The following is a 20,143-nucleotide window of genomic DNA, read 5'->3' on the forward strand; positions in this document are numbered from 1 at the left end:
AAACCATCAATTCTTTGGCACTCAGCATTCTTCACAGTCCAACTCTCGCATCCATACATGACCACTGGAAAAACCATAGTTTGACTAGACGGACCTTTGTTGGCAAAGTAATGACTCTGTTTTTCAATATGCTATCTAGGTTGGTCATAACTTTTCTTCCAAGGAGTAAGCATCTTTTAATTTCATGGCTGCAGTCACCATCTGCAGTGATTTTGGAGCCCCAAAAAATAAAGTCTGACACTGTTTCCACTGTTTCCCCATCTATTTGCCATGAAGTGATGGGACCAGATGCCATGATCTTCATTTTCTGAATGTTGAGCTTTAAGCCAACTTTTTCACTCTACTCTTTCACTTTCATCAAGAGGCTTTTTAGTTCCTCTTCACTTTCTGCCATAAGCGTGGTGTCATCTGCATAGCTGAGGTTATTGAGATTTCTCCTGGCAATCTTGATTGCAGCTTGTGCTTCTTCCAGCCCAGGGTTTCTCATGATGTACTCTGCATAGAAGTTAAATAAGCAGGGTGACTATACAGCCTTGACATACTCCTTTTCCTATTTGGAACCAGTCTGTTGTTCCATGTCCAGTTCTAACTGTTGCTTCCTGACCTGCATATAGGTTTCTCAAGAGGCAGGTCAGGTGGTCTGGTATTCCCATCTGTTTCAGAATTTTCCACAGTTTATTGTGATCCACACATTCAAAGACTTTGGCATAGTCAATAAAGCAGAAATAGATGTTTTTCTGGAACTCTCTTGCTTTTTCCATGATCCAGTGGATGTTGGCAATTTGATCTCTGGTTCCTCTGGCTTTTCTAAAACCAGCTTTGAACATCTGGAAGTTCATGGTTCATGTATTGCTGAAGCCTGGCTTGGAGAATTTTGAGCATTACTTTACTAGCGTGTGAGATGAGTGTAATTGTGCAGTAGTTTGAGCATTCTTTGGCATTGCCTTTCTTTGGGATTGAAATGAAAACTGACCTTTTCCAGTCCTGTGGCCACTGCTGAGTTTTCCAAATTTGCTGGCATATTGAGTGCAGCACTTTCACAGCATCAGCTTTCAGGATTTGAAACCACTCAACTGGAATTCCATCACCTCCACTAGCTTTGTTCATAGTGATGATGCTTTCTAAAGCCCACTTGACTTCACATTCCAGGATGTCCGGCTCTAGGTGAGTGATTACACCATCGTGATTATCTGGGTCGTGAAGATCTTTTTTGTACAGTTCTTCTCTGTATTCTTGCCACCTCTTCTTAATATCTTCTACTTCTGTTAGGATATGCTGGTAGCAGTGACTAAATTGTCCTCCAGCGAGATTGCACTGGTTCACACTCTTATAACAGCACATCAGGATATATGTTTCTCCAACACAGTCTATTAAACTTTTTCCATGCTATGTTTATTTTTAAAATAATGGTTATGAACACCCTATCAGAGTTGCCTTTTCAAGAGATGGCGTGACACTGCAGTTTGTCTTAGTAAATGAAGAAACAAATGACCAAAGATTAATTCCCTTTTATTCATGATCGTTTACTCAGTTGAGTCCACAGCCTTCACCTATGCCTAGTCCTGGGTACGAGGGCTAGAAAGATCTGTGACTTGATCCCTGTCCCCAGGCAGCTCACCGTGTAGAGGGAGCCGCAGAGGAGAAACGACCGTGGTAGGGGGCGCGCCGTTTGTGTTCCGCACAATTGCAGAGAATGGGATAACTGAACACAGGAAGGGTTGCTGGATGTCTTAGGAAGCGTTGCCAGGATCTCTTGATCGTGTTAAACTTGAGGGGGAGTGTCATCCCGGAAGCAGCCAGTTGGAGAAGAGGAAGCCGGGCTCCTCCATGTGGATTCCGGGCCACTGGAAGCCTCTCTGGAGGTTGCCGCGGGCACCTCCCTGCAGAACTGTCGGCTGCATGCGGGAAATCGGCGGGCTGTGATTGGAGGGACGTTGCTGGTGGGGATAATGAACCCGGTAGTGTCGGCAGAGGTGATTGGCCGCGCCCTGCTGCAGTGAGAATGCAGGCTTGGATGCTGGTGCTCGCCGGTGTGATGCTGCTCCTTAGTTCAGAGAGGACAAGCTGAATGATCGGGAGCTAGAAGTTGGCTTCTGCCTCTGGAGAGGTCTGTCAGGCCGTCCGCCTTCTCTGTCTTTTCTTTCCTTTTTTTTTTTTTTTTTTTTGGCCAAAAAGCCAAACCTTTGATCACAGTCCACCTGCAAAAGTGAATTTTGATTGGAAGAAGCTCCAGCGGCTCTCTCGTGGCCAGCAACCCCCTGACGGGGCTGTCAGAGTGAGCTGCTTCGCAGGCCAGGCACGACAGCAGTGAGAAGGCAGGAAGCAGCCACGGCAGGCAGAGCTGCCAGCCCTCCCAACTTCTCAGGCTAGTCATCCAAGCAGCTGTGTAGCCAGAGACCTTCGGTGTTGTGATCACAGCCCTCAAAAGTGAGCGGTCACTGGCGGCAACGTGGGGAGTAAGCCGGAATGTTTCAGATGCTGTGGCATTTTCTGTCTAGCTTTTTCCCCAGGGCCGGGTGCCAAGGCTCCAGAGAGGGCAGCGGGAATGAAGTCAGAGGCACCCCGGCCCCGGCTCGGAGAGACCAGATGCCAAGCTTTTTGGGGAAGCAGGACGGAAGGGCTGAGGCCACGGAAAAGAGACCCACCATCTTGCTGGTGGTCGGACCTGCAGAGCAATTTCCTAAGGTAATGGCAATGTCGAGAGGACCTCCTAGGTGAGGGGCTGACCTGGAGAAAGCTGGAGAGTGGGGGAGGAAGAGAAAACTTATGAATGAATTCATGTGGTACCAGGGGCCTGGGAGAAGTGTTAGACAGTAAAGAAGCCCAACTTTAGTCCAGTTTTCCTGTGGCTGCTGCACCAGCTTGATTACCTTATGTGACCACTTCAGTGGCCATTTGAGGAAGGAAGGTGGAATGCAATGGGAGATAAACCCTAGGATGTATCACTGTGGCCCCAGAAAGCCATTTGAAAGGAAGGGACAGTTACAGGGTGTCTTAGGTATTAGCATTTTAAACAGCTCAGGGAGGACGGACTTCAAGCGGGCCACAGAGCGAACCTTCGAAGGTGAACCCAGGTGCTGGGAACTAGGGAGGACCAGCCTGTCCTGCATCCCAAAGGTCAGACCCTCTGCCTTGGTGGGCAAAGGACCCGTCTTACCGTTCCACTGGGGAGGAGGGGAGCAGGGGGGCAGAATTGAGGCTGGAGGCTCAGGGCGCAGAGGCCGGTAGTCCTCTGGAGTCCTAAGGTCTGCTGAGTGCGAGGGTCTTCCATCCATCTCACGCCGTGAGTATGGGTTATGTCATCTGATCCCCTCAAGAGCCAGGGTAAGTGGTTAGCATCCCCATTTCACAGATGAGGAAACTGAGGTGGAGAAAGGTATTTTCCCAGGATTTCAGAGAAAGTAATTTTCCCAGGATTAAACAATAAAGGAAGGGCAGGGGTGAGATTTCACTCTAGTCTACCTGGAACTTTGCCCTCTACTGCCTCGCCTTCCCTTAAGAAAGCCACGGGGACTACTCCGGTTCTGTTCAGGATTAGAACCGAAAGGCTGCTTGGCTGGATTTCTCCTTCCCGAGGTAGCAATACCGTGTTCACCTCCCAAGCCTTGGTTACTCTGAATTTTTTCTCCTTTCTCAAGGTAAAAATCAACTGGAAAAAGGGAGGAGAGTCTGCCCTATGTGCTGCACACTGCAGAGTCCAGAAAAGGCTCTGCTGGGTTGAACTGCTGCGTTTATGAAACAGATGTTCACGTCTTCTTTGCTCAGTGGGAGGGACCTTTTTTAAAAAAAAATTTATTTCTTTGCCTGCCCTGGGGCTTAGTTGCGGCATGCAGTATCTTCAGTTGAGGTATGTGGGATCTAGTTCCCTGACCAGGGATCAAACCCAGGCCTCCTACATTGGGAATATGAAGTCTTAGCCCCTGGACCATCAGGAAAGTCCCGGGAGGGACTTTTGATGACACAACTTTTGCCGTGGTTGCAGGTTAAGCAATGAGAAAAATCTTTAGTCTGTGTTCAACCACTGGCAGCGGGGGTGTGAGCGTCTGTACTGTGCCTGAGGCATGACAGGTGTCGCTGTCTACCTTTCAGTCATTTTAGAGGCACCTGGAAATGGCTGCAGGGTTATCTGTTGGAAGGAACTTTTATCTCCAGACCTGCTTGCCTACAGTCAAGGGATTATGGGATTGGCTGGCTCCTTTTTAAATTCACCTACTTTTTACTTTAATAATTAACTGCTCCATTTCCCAGACTCATAACTGGCACCCCTTGCCAATCCTCCCCCCTCTGCCTGGGCTGGCTGGCATTAGAACTCTGTTCTGAACAGCTTCTTTACTGACCTACAGAATTGGGAGCAAGGCGGGCTGGAATGTAAGACCCACACCTCTCACTGGCACTTCTCCCCAAAAGGGACATGAATCAGCTGGCTGGGGCTCGGAGGAGCCCCAAGAGGGAGGTGGATCAGCCGGTTTGATTTGAAGCAAGCAGGAAAGCACAGCTGGGCAGTGTGGACCCTTTAAAGGCAGATAACTAAGAACTGGAATAGCGGTTCAGCAGTGTGTCCTCTTCCAGCGCAGCTGCTCTTGAAGGTAGAGGGTTAGGGGTTGTGATCATTGGCCGGTGGGGCCTGGCTCGCTGTTTCTCTGCCATTTCTCTCAGGCAGAGGCTGCCGCAACTGCATGGAAACCTGGTGGAGACATTCACTTTGGTTCTCAGGCTTCTCAGTTTCCCAGCATTGCTTCTCTGTTTAATTCTCACTTCCCTCTTTTAAATATGTCTGCTAGTGAGTCAGGTTCCTGCAAGTTTTTATTCTAGGAACTGTTCCAGTTTCCACCCTTTATCTTTGTCTTCCAGTTGATCTGCAGTTGAAGAAGAAAGCCTTTAGTCTGGAGTGGGAGGTACCCCAAGCTGCATTCAAGCTTTCAAATCCTGAGGGGCCATCTCCTCAGAAGCTCAAGAGAATTTTTGCTCATTGTGTGTCTAATTGCCAAGTGCAGCTCCAGTGGAAACCGGCTCCACTGGGCTGTCATGGCAACCTGATCATCAAATGACACTGCGACCGCAGCAGCAAATGAGGCTCTGAGAGCCTTATGGGTGGGCGGGGCTAGAGTAGCCGGATGCTGGCAAGGCTCCTTCGCATATTAATATTTTGGGCTTGGTCTGAGTCATCGGAGTGGGGCGGCGGAAATGCTTTATGAACTAATGCCACACTCCCATAGATACTCTACTTGCCCTGTTCTTACTCACGGTATTCCAGCTCTTGTGGGAAGCACCTGTTTCTCTGGAATGAAACAGTAGTAGAACAAGGAAAGCCTGTGGGGTCTGCACGTTGGCAGGTCTGAAGGTGAGAAAATGCTCGGTGAGAGGAACTGCGGATTAAGGGAAATGGAATACCACTGAATTCTCAGGAATCAGGAGTGACTGTCGTCATTTCCCAGGACTAGTTGTTAGAGGAGTGGACTTTGGAAGAAAGGAGACAAAAGTGGATCTGGGTCACAAAATTAGAACAGGTAAAGAGAGCGGAGAAGACATATAGATGGCAGGAGAGGGAAGAGTGCATTATACTCAAGGATCCAGAAACACCTGGGGCTGGTGTCAAACATCAGGAACTGAACTGGTGTCAAACATCCTACTTTATGAACCTTTTTTTTTTTGGCCATGCCACGTGACATGTGGGTTTCTGTGGAGGCTCAGATGGTAAAGAATCTGCCTGAAATGCAGGAGACCGTGTTCAATCCCTGGGCTGGGAAGATCCCCTGGAGAACTGAATGGCAACCCACTCCAGGGTTCTTGCCTGGAGAATCCCATGGACAAAGGACAAAACCGCAGGCTGCAGTCCATGGGGTTACAAAGAATCGGACACAACGGAGCAACTACGCTTTCACTCTCGTGTGACATGTGGGATGTTAGTGCCCCAACCAGGGATTGAACCCGTGCCCCCCGCAGTGGAAGCAGAGTCCTAACCACCAAGCCGCCAGGTGCGTCCTGAGCCCTGCTTTATTCTTCCTTATTTGTATTTCCCACGTATGTGTTCAGCACTGTAACAGGTAGAGTTTCTTGTGGCTTTTTTTTTTTGTCTGTTTAAGCTAAGTCTAAAATTGCTCCCCGACACCTGCCACCTCCCATGTGAGGTCCTGCTCATTGTAATGCTCAGGGTCAGGCTGAGGAAGTGTTCTTTTGAAACCGAATTCTAAAATCTCTTTATGGCAGTGTCAGGCTTGGGTGCTGATTTACATGGCTGTTGTAACAAGAGCCAGGCCCCGGGTGAGCCTCAGCCCCGCCGCCAGCTGGCTCTGGGGCCTGAGCAAACCAGGTGGCCTCTCCTGGTCTGAGTCTTCTTGTCAGAGATTAAGAGGTCACCTCAGGGCCCCTCTGGGGCCCAGTGTCTGTCATTCCAGGAAAAGAACATTTGCCTTGGACCTCCAGGTGCCTGGAGGTCTCAACTAGGAAGTTGCCATTTCTGTGTGACAGAAGAACTCTGCATGACCTGTGCAACTCAGGGAGGGTGGATGGTTTAAATAAACAACCAAATGCCAGTGTACGTTTGTCCAGTGAAGACATTCTGTTGGATGTGAACACGGTTGCAAAACAGAAATACGTTGGAGCTCTTTTTTAAGAATAACATTGGAATAGAATTAATATAAGCGTTGTTAAGATCACATCTTGACAAGCACATGTAGAACTTTTCAGAGAACATTTCTGACCCTGGTGGTACCATTGGTCTGTAGGATGATGAGTTCTGTTATGATCAGGAAGATTCCATTCTGTTTATTGTAGAAGATAGTTGCCCTTGTTTGATGAAAATATGATAACACATTTACAGGAGATTTGGAAAATATACAACAAGGTTACATATAGATCATTCCTTATATGTTAAATATTGATTTCACTTTCATATGACTTTGTTTTCAAATCTCTTTTCAGGCTTGTAAATATGTCATAAAACTCAGTGGTACCAAAACAAAACAAAAAAAGCCCTCAGTGGTACAGTTATGTTTACCACCATTATTTGAAAAACAGTTTAGTAGAAAATGAACATCTCTAATTTAACAACTTATTCGTTCAGTCAAAATATTTGCCATTTTGTATTGGAAGGATTACAGTCATCATTGAAATGAGACACTTCAACAGATCTGTGTAATTTGTTTTCATTTCAGAAGCACACATGAATAATTTTGAAAAGGAAGATCAGCAGTTAAAGTTCAGCTTTTTTACTTATAAATGTGAACTTCCTTTAAACTAAAAGTAATAATACAGTACCTTGTTGAGGTAGGCAAAATGCCCTGAGGACTCTTTATCTGCAGACACTTGGGAAACCAAACCTAAGGTCTTCATTGAGAACAGTCATGTTTGTTACTTGGGGTCTTAGAGCCCTGCCAAGGATGATTCATTCAATCAGAAACTGCTTCTATCAGGCACCTTCCGTGATCAAGGCAAGGGCTCATTCCAGACAAGGAGGTACAATGGCCCTGCCTTCGGGGACCCCAACAGTAGAGATAAGATGTGTGTTAAAATACCCCTAAAGTAGAACATTCTGGATTGGGTGGCTTAACAGACAACTGAGTGACTTGGATTTAGGTGGAGGCTGAGGAGGCATTTGCCCAAATAATCCTGAGCTGCCTCTGAGTACACCATTGGATCCACCCAAGTGAATGGATAAAACAGCCCAAGGCCTGTTTTTACAGACTTACCCTGAGATCTCTTTAGAAGCGCGGAAACATGGGGTTAGCCAAGAAGTTCTTTCGGGTTTTGCTGTAGCCTCTCACAGGAAAGCCAAACGAACTTTTTGGCCAACCCCATAATATAAGTTCCTAAAATCTGTTTTATACTGATGTACATAAGCATCAGCATCTTGTTTTCAGAACCTTTTTCAAGTTCTTAACAAAAAGCTTTTAGTGAATTTAAGAAGTTCCTTTCACTTTTGTGGATCAACAAATGCTAAAAATCCGTTTTTAACCCATCCCAGTAGTGAGGTTTTGTCTATATTAGGAAGTGGCGCACTGTGGATGGAACAGGAGAGACGGGTTCCTTTTTCATCTCTGTGACGTGGGCTCTTCCTCTGCAGCATGAATCTGACAACTTCAGTGCGAAGGGATGAGGTGGAGGTGGCGGGGTGGCCCTTAAATAAAGATCAGATCTTGACTCTCCAGGACCTGAGATTTTTTTTTTTCTCATCCTCACCTAAAAGGGATGTTCTAGGGCAGTGTTGTTCAGTGGAACTTTCTGTGGTGATGGAAACGCTCGGTGAATACTTGTGACTGTCAAGCTATGCAACCCATGCAGAAGGAAGTGAATTTTTAATTTCATTTCATTTTGATTTATTTAAAATTGAGGACTTCCTTGGTGGTCCAGTGGTTAAGACCCCCTGCATTGGAGACAAGGGTTCCATCCCTGATTGGGTAACTTAAGATCCCCACATGTCGCAATGCAATAAATTAATGAAAATAAAAATGAAAATTTTCTGTATTGAGCAGCACGGTTCTAATCTGAAAAGCTCCAATCCACTGAACTTTGGAGTGTTCTGAGTGAACGTGGACTCTGAAAACTACTTCTGTGGGTCCTGAGTGAGGCTCAGGCTGACCCTAGATTGGTGCTGCTAAGGCGTCCCCCCAGCACAGTGACCTTAGCCTAGGATGTCCTCTTCCTGCCCACTCCCACCACCACCACGTCAGCCTCTCCACACTTGGTGGGGTCTCCAGGCCAAACCTGCAGAAGGGGTGCTCATGTGCAAGGTGGCCTGGGAAAGAAAGGTCCCTGGAGCCAGCCAGCTCAGGAGCAGCTCCAGGACAGATGAATGAGCCCCCCTACAATCCCATGGGACCCCTCCTAGCATCTCCCTACCACCCCTGACTTTCTGCCCTCACAGCTAAACTGAACCCATTCAGTGAGCCCTGATTTGATCTCTGCCTCCACTAATTTTTCTGCTGGAAATGATTTACTAAGGGGAGAAACTACGGTATTGTGTGACGCGTTTGGGGACCTTGTGGAAAAAAACAGGCCAGAGCCAGTTTGTTTGTTTGGAGGGGTTGGCAGCTGGTGGGTGAAGGTTTGTTTGGGGGGCAGGGCCAAATGCGCTGCCTGTCTCGGAAGGGTTAACCAGGGAGCGGGTGACGTCAGTCCTGATCTTCATCCCCTGGCACTGGGGCAGTGCCCGCCTCCTCGCAGGGCTGTGTGCTCATTGGCTGTTGGCTGGAAGTACAGTGAGCAGATTTTTTTTTTTCAATTAAGCCAAAGGGCAGGGCTGAGGCAGCCAATGACAGCTGTGCCCCAGCATATCTTGTGCAAGTGTGCCGGGGCCAGGCAGCATTCCCGGCGTCCACGCCGCCTGAAGCAGCTCCCGCCAGCATGCTCTGCCTGTGCCTCTATGTGCCCCTCATCGGGGAGGCCCAGACCGAATTCCAGTACTTCGAGTCCAAGGGGCTTCCTGCCGAGCTGAAGTCCATCTTCAAACTCAGCGTCTTTATCCCCTCCCAGGAGTTCTCCACCTACCGCCAGTGGAAGCAGGTCTGTACTGGGATGCAGAAGGCAGGCAGGCAGGCATTTCATCAGCGTTGACTCAGCGAAGGCCCGAGCTGGTAGAGGGTCCCATGCCTCCGACTCGCTTGATTTCCAGCCGTGCCAGTTTTTCCCCAGCAGGCGCGTGGCTGTAGCCGGCTACAGGGCTGCGTCACGGGAGAGACTGGCTCTCATGTGACTTCCAAGGGAGGCTGGAATTATAGGGGAGGCACTTGTGGAAGAGGGAAAGGAATTTTCTTGCGGAGAGTGGGTGCAGGGCAGTGCAGGGCCAGAAAGTGGGGGCACGGTCTAGCTGCTGCGGGGGTCTTTCTCTGAGCTGGGGGGCAGAGAGGGGGAGGGCAGAGGCCCCTCATTGGAGGCACAGGAGTTGGAACTGTGGCTGCAGAGGCTGGAGGTGACAGGACTGTGCTCTGGGTGAAACAGAACAACAGGCAGGGGTGAGGGGACCTTCCTAGGGGGTCTCTTTGGAGCCAGAGGCAGCAGAGATTATTACCATTTTAAATATGGGGAAACAGCTACAGCGTCTGAGAGGGTCGCCTCCTCCTACAGGGACACCCCAGCTTCGCCGGTCATCAGACCCGTCGCTGTCCCCCGGTTCTCGTGGTGGCAGTGGAGGTCAGAGAGTGTGCAGGGGGTGATGACATGCTTATCGTAGGAAGGAGACCAGACAAAGGTAGAAGCGAGGGTTTAGACTGTTTGAAACCAGCCGCATGAACATGTCCTTGGGTTGTCTGTACCCCGGCACCCACCCAACAAGGCACATGGATCACATTGGTGCCAGAGCAACGCAGATTCCAGCGAGCTTCGTTCCTCACATTCGCCTCCTCCCTAAATGACATGCAGGTTCTACTTCCACTCCTCTCATAAGCTAGGATGATTACCGTACGTAATCTGTGTCATTCTTGGTGGAGAGCAGAAATGCCTGCAGGAAGTTAACCCGAGTCCAGAGAGTTGATAGAACATGTACCAGCGTCTGTCTCACATTCCAGTCACACCCCCGAGCTGGTCTTTGGATCATGTTAAGTGACACAGTATCTGGAGAGGACCAGCTAGCCAATGATCCATCAGTTTCCAAATCCACTAGCTCAGAAGACTTGGAAACCCACAGTGGTTTGTGGATAGAGGATGTTATTTCTTACTGAGAGAACTGGGCAACACGAGGAGACTATAGCCATTTTCCTTAGGAGATTTTTCGGTCCTAGTTTTGGGGTGTTGCTGGGTTGGAGTGATTCATGTATGTTCCCCACCTTCTTGAGATTAACCTTTACAATGGCAGCAGGCTCTCCCAATGGGGAGGTGACTGGAATCCAGCAGGCCTGGCTTGAATGCCGCCTACTACTTCCCTAGCTGCATGACCTTGGATAAATTACTTAGCCCTCAGAACTTCTGTTCTGACTCTGACTCTGAAAAGTGAGGGGAATGCTAGACCCCCACCTCTTAGAGCTATTTGCAAGGATTCACCGGGTTACTCAAGGTAAAGCATTTAGCAGGACCTGGGGCACAAGCCAAGTGCTTGTGCTTTTATGGAGAACTTCCAGTTGCTGAGCATCCAGAACGGGCTGCAGTGCTTGAACCAAGCTCATCTCTAAGCGCAGGTGCAGATTTCTGGACCCTCACTGCCAAGGAAGGGGTCTCTTAAAGGCCCCTTGGGTTACCGAACTATTCCTGAGTCAAGCTGCCCTGCTTTCCAGGGCCTGGTTAATAAGGAAGCTGAGGTTGGTTACAGCATCTGGCTCCCCCGAGATCTGAGACAGTCAGCACCTTCGAGCTCAGGCCCAAAAATAGTTCCTGTGGGTCGTAGCACTTCCCCAGCCTCCACAGTTCTCTCTGACGGCGTCTCCACCAAGCAGGCATTGGCAGGGGCCAGCTCTGCCCTGTACCTTTACCCGGGTCGCCCCCAACTGTTCTTGGGCCAGTGCCACTTTTAAGGATAAAAGCGCCAGCTGCAGAGTTTCTGCTGAAATCTGGAGCTCCGGGGCCACCCTGCATGTGGGCAGAGGGCATGTGGGGCTGAGCCCTGACCCCAGGGACAGTGCCGCAGGGAGCCGAGCAGCTAACCTGGTGAAACCAGAAAGGCTCAAGCCCACCACTGTCGGCCTCTGTCTGAAGGGCTTCTCTCAGGGACTGATTTTTTTCCCTTGTCGATCGCGAGGGAAGCATGGCCGGCCCTCGGGCATCCAGGCGGTGACCCTGGGAGTAGAGGAGGGGAAGTGTCTCGGGTCACTGGGCCACCTCATGGATGAGCTGTTGTTTGCCCAAGGACGGGGCACCACAGGCGGGAGAAGCTGGTGTTTGAGCCCAGGGATGAAACCTTTCTTTTTCTTTTCTTTTCTTTTCTTTTCTAGAAAATCGTACAAGCTGGCGACAAAGACCTGGATGGGCAGCTAGACTTCGAAGAGTTCGTCCACTATCTCCAAGATCACGAGAAGAAACTGAGGCTGGTGTTCAAGAGTTTGGACAAAAAGAATGATGGTGAGCATTGTCCCGGGGCCAGCAGCTGCCCGGCAGTCCTGGGTCTCTGCACCAGGCTGGCCCCAGGTTCATGGCCTTTGTTGTTCCAGGGCGGATCGACGCCCAGGAGATCATGCAGTCCCTGCGGGACCTGGGGGTCAAGATATCTGAGCAGCAGGCAGAAAAAATCCTCAAGAGGTGAGTGCGTGCGTAACCAGTCCCTTGGTTTGCTTTAACAAAAGTGTGACGAAAGGAAGATTCTTGGACTTGCTCCACAGTGCCATTCATTGTATTAACCCTGTTTCCATGAACTTTGGCTCCTGGTGGTTGGAAGGGATGAATAAGTAACCCCTCCCAGAGACTAGCCACTCCCCAGGGTCCAGGTCAGCTCCCAGTGGAAGAATCACAAATCCCCGGGCAGGGTGCCCAACGCCAGCCACTCTCGAAGAGAAAAGACTAGTGGGGAGATTTCAGTAGGTGAAAGGCGAGCAAGGAATACTCTTCTCTGCCTGGTCGTGCAGGGAGGGGCAGGGCTCACAGGGCCGCCCTCCAGTGAGGGGAACTTCCTCTTAACTTCAAGCTCAGATGCACTGCCCCGAAAGTCAGCCCCAGGCAAATGGTGATCCTCGGGGCTGGGAACTCCCACCAGAGCAGCCCCGCAGTCGCTTCCTGTCCTCCCCACCCTCCTTAAGTCCTGGGGGGCCCAAAGCCAGCTGGCAGGCAGGTAGGGATGGCGGCCCCTGGCCCTCGCTCCCCTCACCTGCGGAGCGCCTCCTCACGCCATGCTGTGCTGTGTGCTTGCCTCACTAACCTCCGCTCAGAGCACTTATTGGTGTTGTTTTTCCTCTCTCCTCTGCATCCTCCTTTTGTCTGTCTGTCAGAATACGAATGGGCCACTTCTGGGGCCCTGTCACCTAGTAAGTATCCGTGTCACCCTGGGGACCTCTTCCTGCCTCCTTAACTTCTGTGCCTGATCAGATCGGGGTGCTCGTGGGCCATTACATCCCCATGTCTGTGCCAAGTGGGGTGTGGAGCCACCTGGCCCCTTCTCCTCCAGGGCAGGGGCACCTTCCGTGGTCTCCTGGTGGCCACGCGCCTGCCCTCGGCTCCCCTGGAGGTCGGTGGGGGTGGGTTGTGGCTGACAGATGGGGCCTGCGTCCACGTGGGTGACCGGGCATGTGTCTTACAGCATGGACAAAAATGGCACGATGACCATCGACTGGAACGAGTGGCGAGACTATCACCTCCTGCACCCCGTGGAGAACATCCCTGAGATCATCCTCTACTGGAAGCACTCCACGGTGAGTCCGTCCGCCCAGCATCAGCCCCCATCCTGCTGGGGGTTCCCGGCCTGCCGCCTCTTCCGCAGCAGGGCTGTTCACTCCTCTGCCAGCCCTCCAGGTGCTCCCTCCGTCTCCCACGTGCCAGCCAACCTAAACGGCCCCGCCCATTCCCCAAACACGGATTCCCTCTGCCAGAAAGGGTACCCTCCTGTCACCCCCGTTGCTGCCCAGTCTTCAGGGTCCACCCCTCTCGCTGAGCCCTCTGGTTTTCGCAGAGCCTCCTGGGAGGCAGTGGGAGCTGCCCAATAAAGATCAAATAGCCGAGCTGTTAAGTCTCCCCCCTCCCCCACCCCAGTTTTTATGTCATTTCCCTCTGTGGCAAAACAATGCCTCCCCACTGCCACACACATACAGCTCTTTCACCTCTGATCAGAAGCACACAGCACCCTCCGTGGTGGTGGCCCCGTTGACCCCCTGCCCGCGTGCCCCCTCCATGCACAAGCATCCCTTTCTGCTGCTCCTTGCTGAGTGCCCTCTGGTTGCAGTCCTAGCACCATCCCAGGCCACCAGCTCTAAGAGGGGAGGCCACAGGCGCCCCTCCTCCTCCATCTCCCTCAGTGCCCTCAGGGGACGCCTGGCATCTTTGTGGGGTGAAATTAAGCAGACACCCCATGGGTAGGAGCCGGCTGCCCCCCAGGCTGGGCCTGTGCCCCCCGGGCTTGGAGCAGAGCTGGCTCTGCCAGCTACCCCAGGGGAGAGGGCGCCTCTCATGCAGCACAGCCCTCTCGTGTTTGCAGAAGCCTTGCATAACTCTCTGCCGGCGCGATCCGGTTACTCTTCGGGTTTCAGAAGAATTTTTACCCCGGTTACACATCGTGTTTCAGAAGAATTTTTACCCCTGACTTGATCCTTTGAGCACAGCCAGCCTGGCAATCCTCAGCTGAAATGCCTTTGTAAGCTGTTCTTGCAGGAGCCCCTGGTGGCATCTGGACAGGCTGTCCTCCTGGTTTTGTACCCGCATTTTTCCAGCTCTGCTTTCAGACCCTAACCTCGGCCTCTCTCTTCGAGGCCACAGACGGCGCAGAGCTTTGCCACTCCGCAGAGTGGGGGTGGGGTGGGGTGTGCAGACGGCGGTGGTTGCATTTTAGACAGTGGAGGCAGTAGACCTAGCTGGCGGCCGGTAGTTCAGCCAGAAGCTTGGGGAGCCTGCTTGATTTATCGGTGTTGGCGTTCCTCACAGATCTTTGATGTGGGTGAGAATCTGACAGTCCCCGATGAGTTCACGGTGGAGGAGAGGCAGACGGGGATGTGGTGGAGGCACCTGGTGGCCGGCGGTGGGGCGGGGGCCGTATCGAGAACCTGCACGGCCCCCCTGGACAGACTCAAGGTGCTCATGCAGGTATGTGCGCAGGAAGACGGGCCCTGAGCCGCCTGTTTTCTCCTTGGGTTCTTTGGTCGGTGGCTTCCCTGCCCTTGTCTGGGGCCCTACTCTGGGCCCATACCTTTCTTAAGTCAGATTGGAGTTACTGCTCAGACCAGGGTGACATTAGATCCTGGCCCAGGTGACCTTTTGCGCATTGCTGATCTAATTTTATCTGAGGCTCTTAAGCCAGGAGTCACATTACAGGGCTGTAATGTGGGCAGCTGACCCCGGTGAGAACTGGGGTGTGGCAGGAACCTGTCGCCTTACGTACATCTTATGTAGACCACTGCATGGAGAGCTGTGCAAGCTGCTCCTTGCACCTGGCCCAGACACTAGTCCCCTGGCCGAGTGCCTGATTCCAAGTCCACAGGGCAGAGATAAGCCGAACGCACGTCAGGGGCAGGGTTGTGAAATCGACCTGCCTGAGGACACACCATTGGACTTCAGTGTCATCTGAACAGTGGCCAGTCACCCCCTTGTTCCCTGACTGGTGTTCTGGCATTTTTTAATGCCAGGAACCCTGCTCAGAAAAGGTGTCAGCCTTTCCCTGCCCTCCTTTCCCTGCCTTGGTTCAAGGCCTATGGACAGAAGAAGGTGCCAAATCAGAGAGATGGAGTGGTTTGGGCACAGGAGCTCTGGGCCTGGGACCCGATCCGGGGTCCCACCCTCCCATCTGAGTGACCATGAGCATTTCTCTTCACTCCCAGGACTTCTATTCCTCTGGAAACTAAGAGGCTCGAACCAGTTGCATTGTCAGTTTGTTTTTCTTCCCCAAATCCCCAGGAATGCTGTAGAGATGAAAGGCTGTCCTTGGATGAAATGACTAAGGCTGGGAATGCATTCAATTAATGGGAGTAGGAGAGGGGTCATGGGTAGGGGGCACGTAGATTGGCTGGTCTGATGATGGTTGAACCTTATTATGGGTTCCTGGAAGCTCCTCTGTACTTTTATGTATGCTTGAAAGTTTTTCCGTAATAAAAAGTTCAATTTTTTTTTTTAAGTAGTCCTCATGGAGGTGTAAGAGGTGTTTAGCATGGTGTTGGCATATAAACGTTGGGTGCACAGCCACATTTGACCCTCAGGGTGCTGAGTCGGTCTCAGGCACTGGAGGGCAGAGCCGTGCCTGCCGACCTCCCACCTTGGTAAAGGTCAGACGACGGCGGCTCGCTGTGGCTGCTCCCGACCTCTTGTCCTTCCCCCCAGGTCCACGCCTCCCGCAGCAACAACATGTGCATCGTGGGTGGGTTCACGCAGATGATTCGAGAAGGAGGGGCCCGATCACTCTGGCGGGGCAATGGCATCAACGTCCTCAAAATCGCCCCCGAGTCGGCCATCAAATTCATGGCCTACGAGCAGGTGAGGACCTGGCTCTCCAGGAAGAGTCGCACCTCGGCAGCTGCATCCTGAGCACCCCCTGGGACAAGGTCCCTGCCCTGCTGATCCCCTGGAACCCGGAGCCAGGCCTTGAACCTGAGGGACAGCCAGGCCAGGTGGGGGGTGGAGAGGCCTGGGTCTGACCCCTGCACTGCCCCACTAGCCTGTTCCACTGGGGGCCAGTGCCTGCCTTCTCTGGGCAGCATCGAAAGTCCCAGGGACACCAGGTCTCGGTTAAACCTGATCGGCTCCGGGAGGACGGGCGGGGCGGCAACAGGTGTGCTGGTCTCCAGCAGAGGGGTTTCAGTTTGTTGGCTCCTTATTCCAGATCAAACGTCTCATTGGGAGTGACCAGGAGACTCTGAGGATTCACGAGAGGCTCGTGGCAGGGTCCTTGGCAGGGGCCATCGCCCAGAGTAGTATCTACCCGATGGAGGTGAGGGCCATGTCAGTGCCGGGGCGGGCAGCCCGTGTTGGGGTGGGCCGGCGGACTGGGCCCTGCTCACGCTTCCATCACCCGCCCTGGGCTCTGCAGGTCCTGAAGACCCGGATGGCCCTGCGCAAGACAGGCCAGTACTCGGGCATGTTGGACTGTGCCAGGAAGATCCTGGCCCGAGAGGGCATGGCCGCCTTCTACAAAGGCTACGTCCCCAACATGCTGGGCATCATCCCCTACGCTGGCATAGACTTGGCCGTCTACGAGGTGAGGCCCTCTGGAGGACTCAGGCCCCTTGAGCGGCAGGAGAGATTCAGAAACCCCCTGCTGGCCATGTGTCATCCCTCCCCAGCCACCTCCCCCCATTGTCTCCTTCCAAATTCCTTTGTCCCTTGCAAGGGGTCTCCTGTCACACTGCCTGCCCATGGCAGCCCCCAGCTTCTGTACCCTAGGGGCTTGGCCGACAGATCTGGAGAGCGCGATGCCCTGGGGGCTCCCTGGGCCCCTGCAGGCTCCAGAGCTCAGGGGTCCAGCCCTCCGAGGAAAAGAAGGGGTTGCTGCCCCTGCTTCCCGCCACCCCTCACCCCCCGACCCCATCCTATCTGGGAATCCCCAGTGACAGCAGAAACAAAGGGCAGGCCGTTCAGGAGCGCAGCCAGCCCCCAGGGCCAGCCCAGGCCAAGTGAGTTGGGTTACTGTGGCCTTGCGGATCCCATCCATGTGACCAGGCAGCGCCTCCTATGTGGATCCGATATCTGCCCCCAACCCCGCCGGCTCTCACTGTCTCTCAGGCTTTCCCTTCCTGGGGCCTGCAGGCACTTCAGCTCATCCCCGCCCCCCTGTACCCTTGCAGACACTCAAGAATGCCTGGCTGCAGCGCTATGCAGTGAACAGTGCAGACCCTGGTGTGTTTGTGCTCCTGGCCTGTGGCACCATGTCCAGCACCTGTGGCCAGCTGGCCAGCTACCCACTGGCCCTGGTCAGGACCCGGATGCAGGCCCAAGGTAAGGCCAGTCGGCCCCCAGGGCCCCATCTCCCCTGGGGCAGGTTGGGATGTAGGGAGGAGCCGGCGAAAGGCCCCTGACAGGTGGCGTCTCTCACTGCAGCCTCCATGGAGGGTGCTCCCGAGGTCACCATGAGCAGCCTCTTCAAACAGATTCTGCGGACCGAGGGGGCCTTCGGCCTGTACCGGGGGCTGGCCCCCAACTTCATGAAGGTGATCCCGGCCGTGAGCATCAGCTACGTGGTGTACGAGAACCTGAAGATCACCCTGGGCGTGCAGTCGCGGTGACAGGCGGGGGGCCAGCCGCCCGTGCAGACTCCCTGATCCCGGGCTTCCAGCCCTGGGATGTGTAGCCATCTCATTCTGTGAATGTACCAACACTACGCTGACTGAAGCCAAGCTGTGAAAACCCTGGGGTGCGACCGCAAGTTGGGGGGACAGAGCTGGCAGGCCACCGGGTGCGTCCTGCTGACCCCGGCCGACCCGCGTGTCCATTCCAGGGAGGACCTGTGAGTGTTCCTCAGGGCCCAGGGCTCAGCAGGGCCCAGGGCTCAGCAGGACATGGGCCCGAGCGCTTGGGGGCTGAACGCTGCCCAGGGGCACCTGCGGAAGAGCAGGGCTGGGAGGCCGGCTTCATCCTCCCATCGCATCCTCGCAGCTGGACCATTGGCGTGGGCCGTCTTCTGGCCTGCTGCGCGTCTTCCCCGGGGGGCCCACCTCGCTTCCTTCCTCGCTGCTGTTTTCAATGGTAGGAGGAGGGCCCCCGGCCCTCTCCCCACACTGCTTCTCTCCCCTCAGTCAGTGGGGAAGGGTAGTTGTACCTGAAACCTGAGCCCAGATTCCCAACTGGCCGCTCTGCCGCTGGCTGGCTGGTGCAGGGAAGAGGGCTTCCAAGCTGCCCAGCAGGTGGGCACCTGGATGCACGTGTGCATGATGGGGGCCAGGCTGCCTGGCGCATGGCTTCACAGGTCCTGGACCCCAGAGAGCCTCTGCTCCCTGCCGCTGAGGGGGGGCTCGTGAGGCTCTGAGCTGGGCCCGGACTCTGTCAGGACTGGCACCAGCTCAGAACCAAGTCCCTCTGCCCCGCTGGCATGAGGGCAGTGGGGATCGTGTTGAAGCAGGAAGGGCCATGTCTGCCCTGCGTCTGCATGCCCTGGCGAGAGAAGGAAAAGGTGTTCAAGGCCTTAATAATTACGTATCATTGGAAGAAGGGTTTTGTTCAGAAAGAGAAGCTGAACAAACGTGCAGGTTCTGGTCTTCCAGAAGGAAGACAGAGAGCCGACGGCTTGGCTGACCTCATTTAAGTCTGTTTCTGATGCCCCTGGGGACTCGCGTCCAATCCCCACGGGGCCAGGTGGGACCACTTCACATTCCGCTGATGCAATGTGTCACACTGCTTGGAGCCTATTTATTTTGTATTTATTTGAACAGAGTTACGTCCTAACTATTTTTATAGATTTGTTTGATTAATAGCCTGTCATTTTCAAGTTCATTTTTTATTCATATTTATGTTCCTGGTGGATTGTACCTTCCCGGCCCCCGTGAGGTGGGGTGGGGGGAGGGACCAGGGGGCCGTGGGCGTGACCCTCGTGCCTGTCCAAAGAAATTCCTCTCTGAACTGGTGACAGAAAAAAGGCAAAGAAGGCAGAAAGGCCCTGACCGCAGAGAGACGGGCCCTTGGCAGGTCGGGGGGTGAGGGGGCCAGCACCCAGGAAGCCTTAGGAGTTGAGGGTTTGATCAGGGGGCGGGAAGAGGGAGGGAAACTCCCACTCCATTGAAGATGGAAGTCCAAATCGTTTCTTGGACTGGGGAGGGATTTCTTTATTTTCCCCCCTTTTTGAAGGATAGGGCAGTGAGGTACCTATCACTGTGAGTTTGGGTGAGGGCCGGAGGAGAAGGCCACCAGCTCCCCCCGCCATCCCCTGTGAAGCGGGCTCCCTCTGTCCTGGCCACCACCCCCCAACCCGCTCCTCCTGCTCAATAATGCTGGTCTCTGTGCAAGTGCACGGCCATATTTCCATTCACCAGAATGGCCCGATAAGGACAATTCAAATAGGATGCAAAGATCAATGCAAAAATTACTGTTATATATAAATAGAGTTATAACTGGAATTGGTGACAAAGCAAATTAAGAAAGAATTGGGAGTTGTCATTTAAAACAGCCTTCTAATAAAGTTGTTTAAGAGCTGATGAGAGAGTCATGCTTTTGCTGACCTGGGCTTGGGTGGCACGGGGCTGTCGCCACGTTAGAATATTGTGTCACTCAAGTCCCTTAGGTCGTGTCCGACTCTCTGTGACCCCAGGCTCTCTGTAGCCCGCCAGGCTCCTTTGTCCATGGGATTCTCCAGGCAGGAATACTGGAATGGGTTGGCATTTCCTTCAGGGGATCTTCCTGGACCAGGGATCAAACCCACGTCTCCTGCCCTGGCAGGTGGATTCTTTACCACTGAGCCACCAGGGAAGCCTACATGTTAGAGTGCAAATCCATTTGTCTCATCAGAGGACATGAGAAACCTTCCCCCTCCCCCTCACACAGAGCAGCTCCCCGTTCCAGGCTTCTCAAGGCACCCCCTCTTTAGAATGGATGTTTGTTCGCTTTGGGGTGCTCCGACAGGTCGCCAGTGCCCCGGAAGTTGCTGTATCCGGAGGTCCTTCCTCGG

The 20,143-nt window shown here is 53.1% G+C and overlaps 1 protein-coding gene across 6 annotated transcripts in view; it reads left to right on the forward strand.

Annotated features, from left to right (window-relative positions):
* The window catches only part of SLC25A25 (solute carrier family 25 member 25), a 36,530-nt gene extending 16,857 nt beyond the window's left edge, over positions 1–19,673 (forward strand). Inside the window, exons 1-11 of one of the 6 annotated variants that reach the window (XM_027556382.1) lie at positions 2,042–2,685; positions 11,859–11,985; positions 12,075–12,162; positions 12,846–12,881; positions 13,154–13,265; positions 14,488–14,646; positions 15,874–16,026; positions 16,373–16,480; positions 16,580–16,747; positions 17,334–17,484; positions 17,587–19,673. In XM_027556382.1, coding sequence (XP_027412183.1) covers positions 2,467–2,685; positions 11,859–11,985; positions 12,075–12,162; positions 12,846–12,881; positions 13,154–13,265; positions 14,488–14,646; positions 15,874–16,026; positions 16,373–16,480; positions 16,580–16,747; positions 17,334–17,484; positions 17,587–17,771 — 1,506 coding nt within the window. In that variant the 5' untranslated portion in view covers positions 2,042–2,466 and the 3' untranslated portion in view covers positions 17,772–19,673. Of the gene's footprint in view, positions 1–2,041; positions 2,686–9,238; positions 9,502–11,858; positions 11,986–12,074; positions 12,163–12,845; positions 12,882–13,153; positions 13,266–14,487; positions 14,647–15,873; positions 16,027–16,372; positions 16,481–16,579; positions 16,748–17,333; positions 17,485–17,586 lie in introns of those variants that run through there. The other 5 variants (XM_027556385.1, XM_027556380.1, XM_027556384.1 and 2 more) reach the window with 5 other exon arrangements.
* Positions 19,674–20,143: the final 470 nt, after the last annotated feature.

This window comes from Bos indicus x Bos taurus, chromosome 11 (genome assembly GCF_003369695.1).
Source record: "Bos indicus x Bos taurus breed Angus x Brahman F1 hybrid chromosome 11, Bos_hybrid_MaternalHap_v2.0, whole genome shotgun sequence".
Taxonomy (NCBI): Eukaryota; Metazoa; Chordata; class Mammalia; order Artiodactyla; family Bovidae; genus Bos; species Bos indicus x Bos taurus.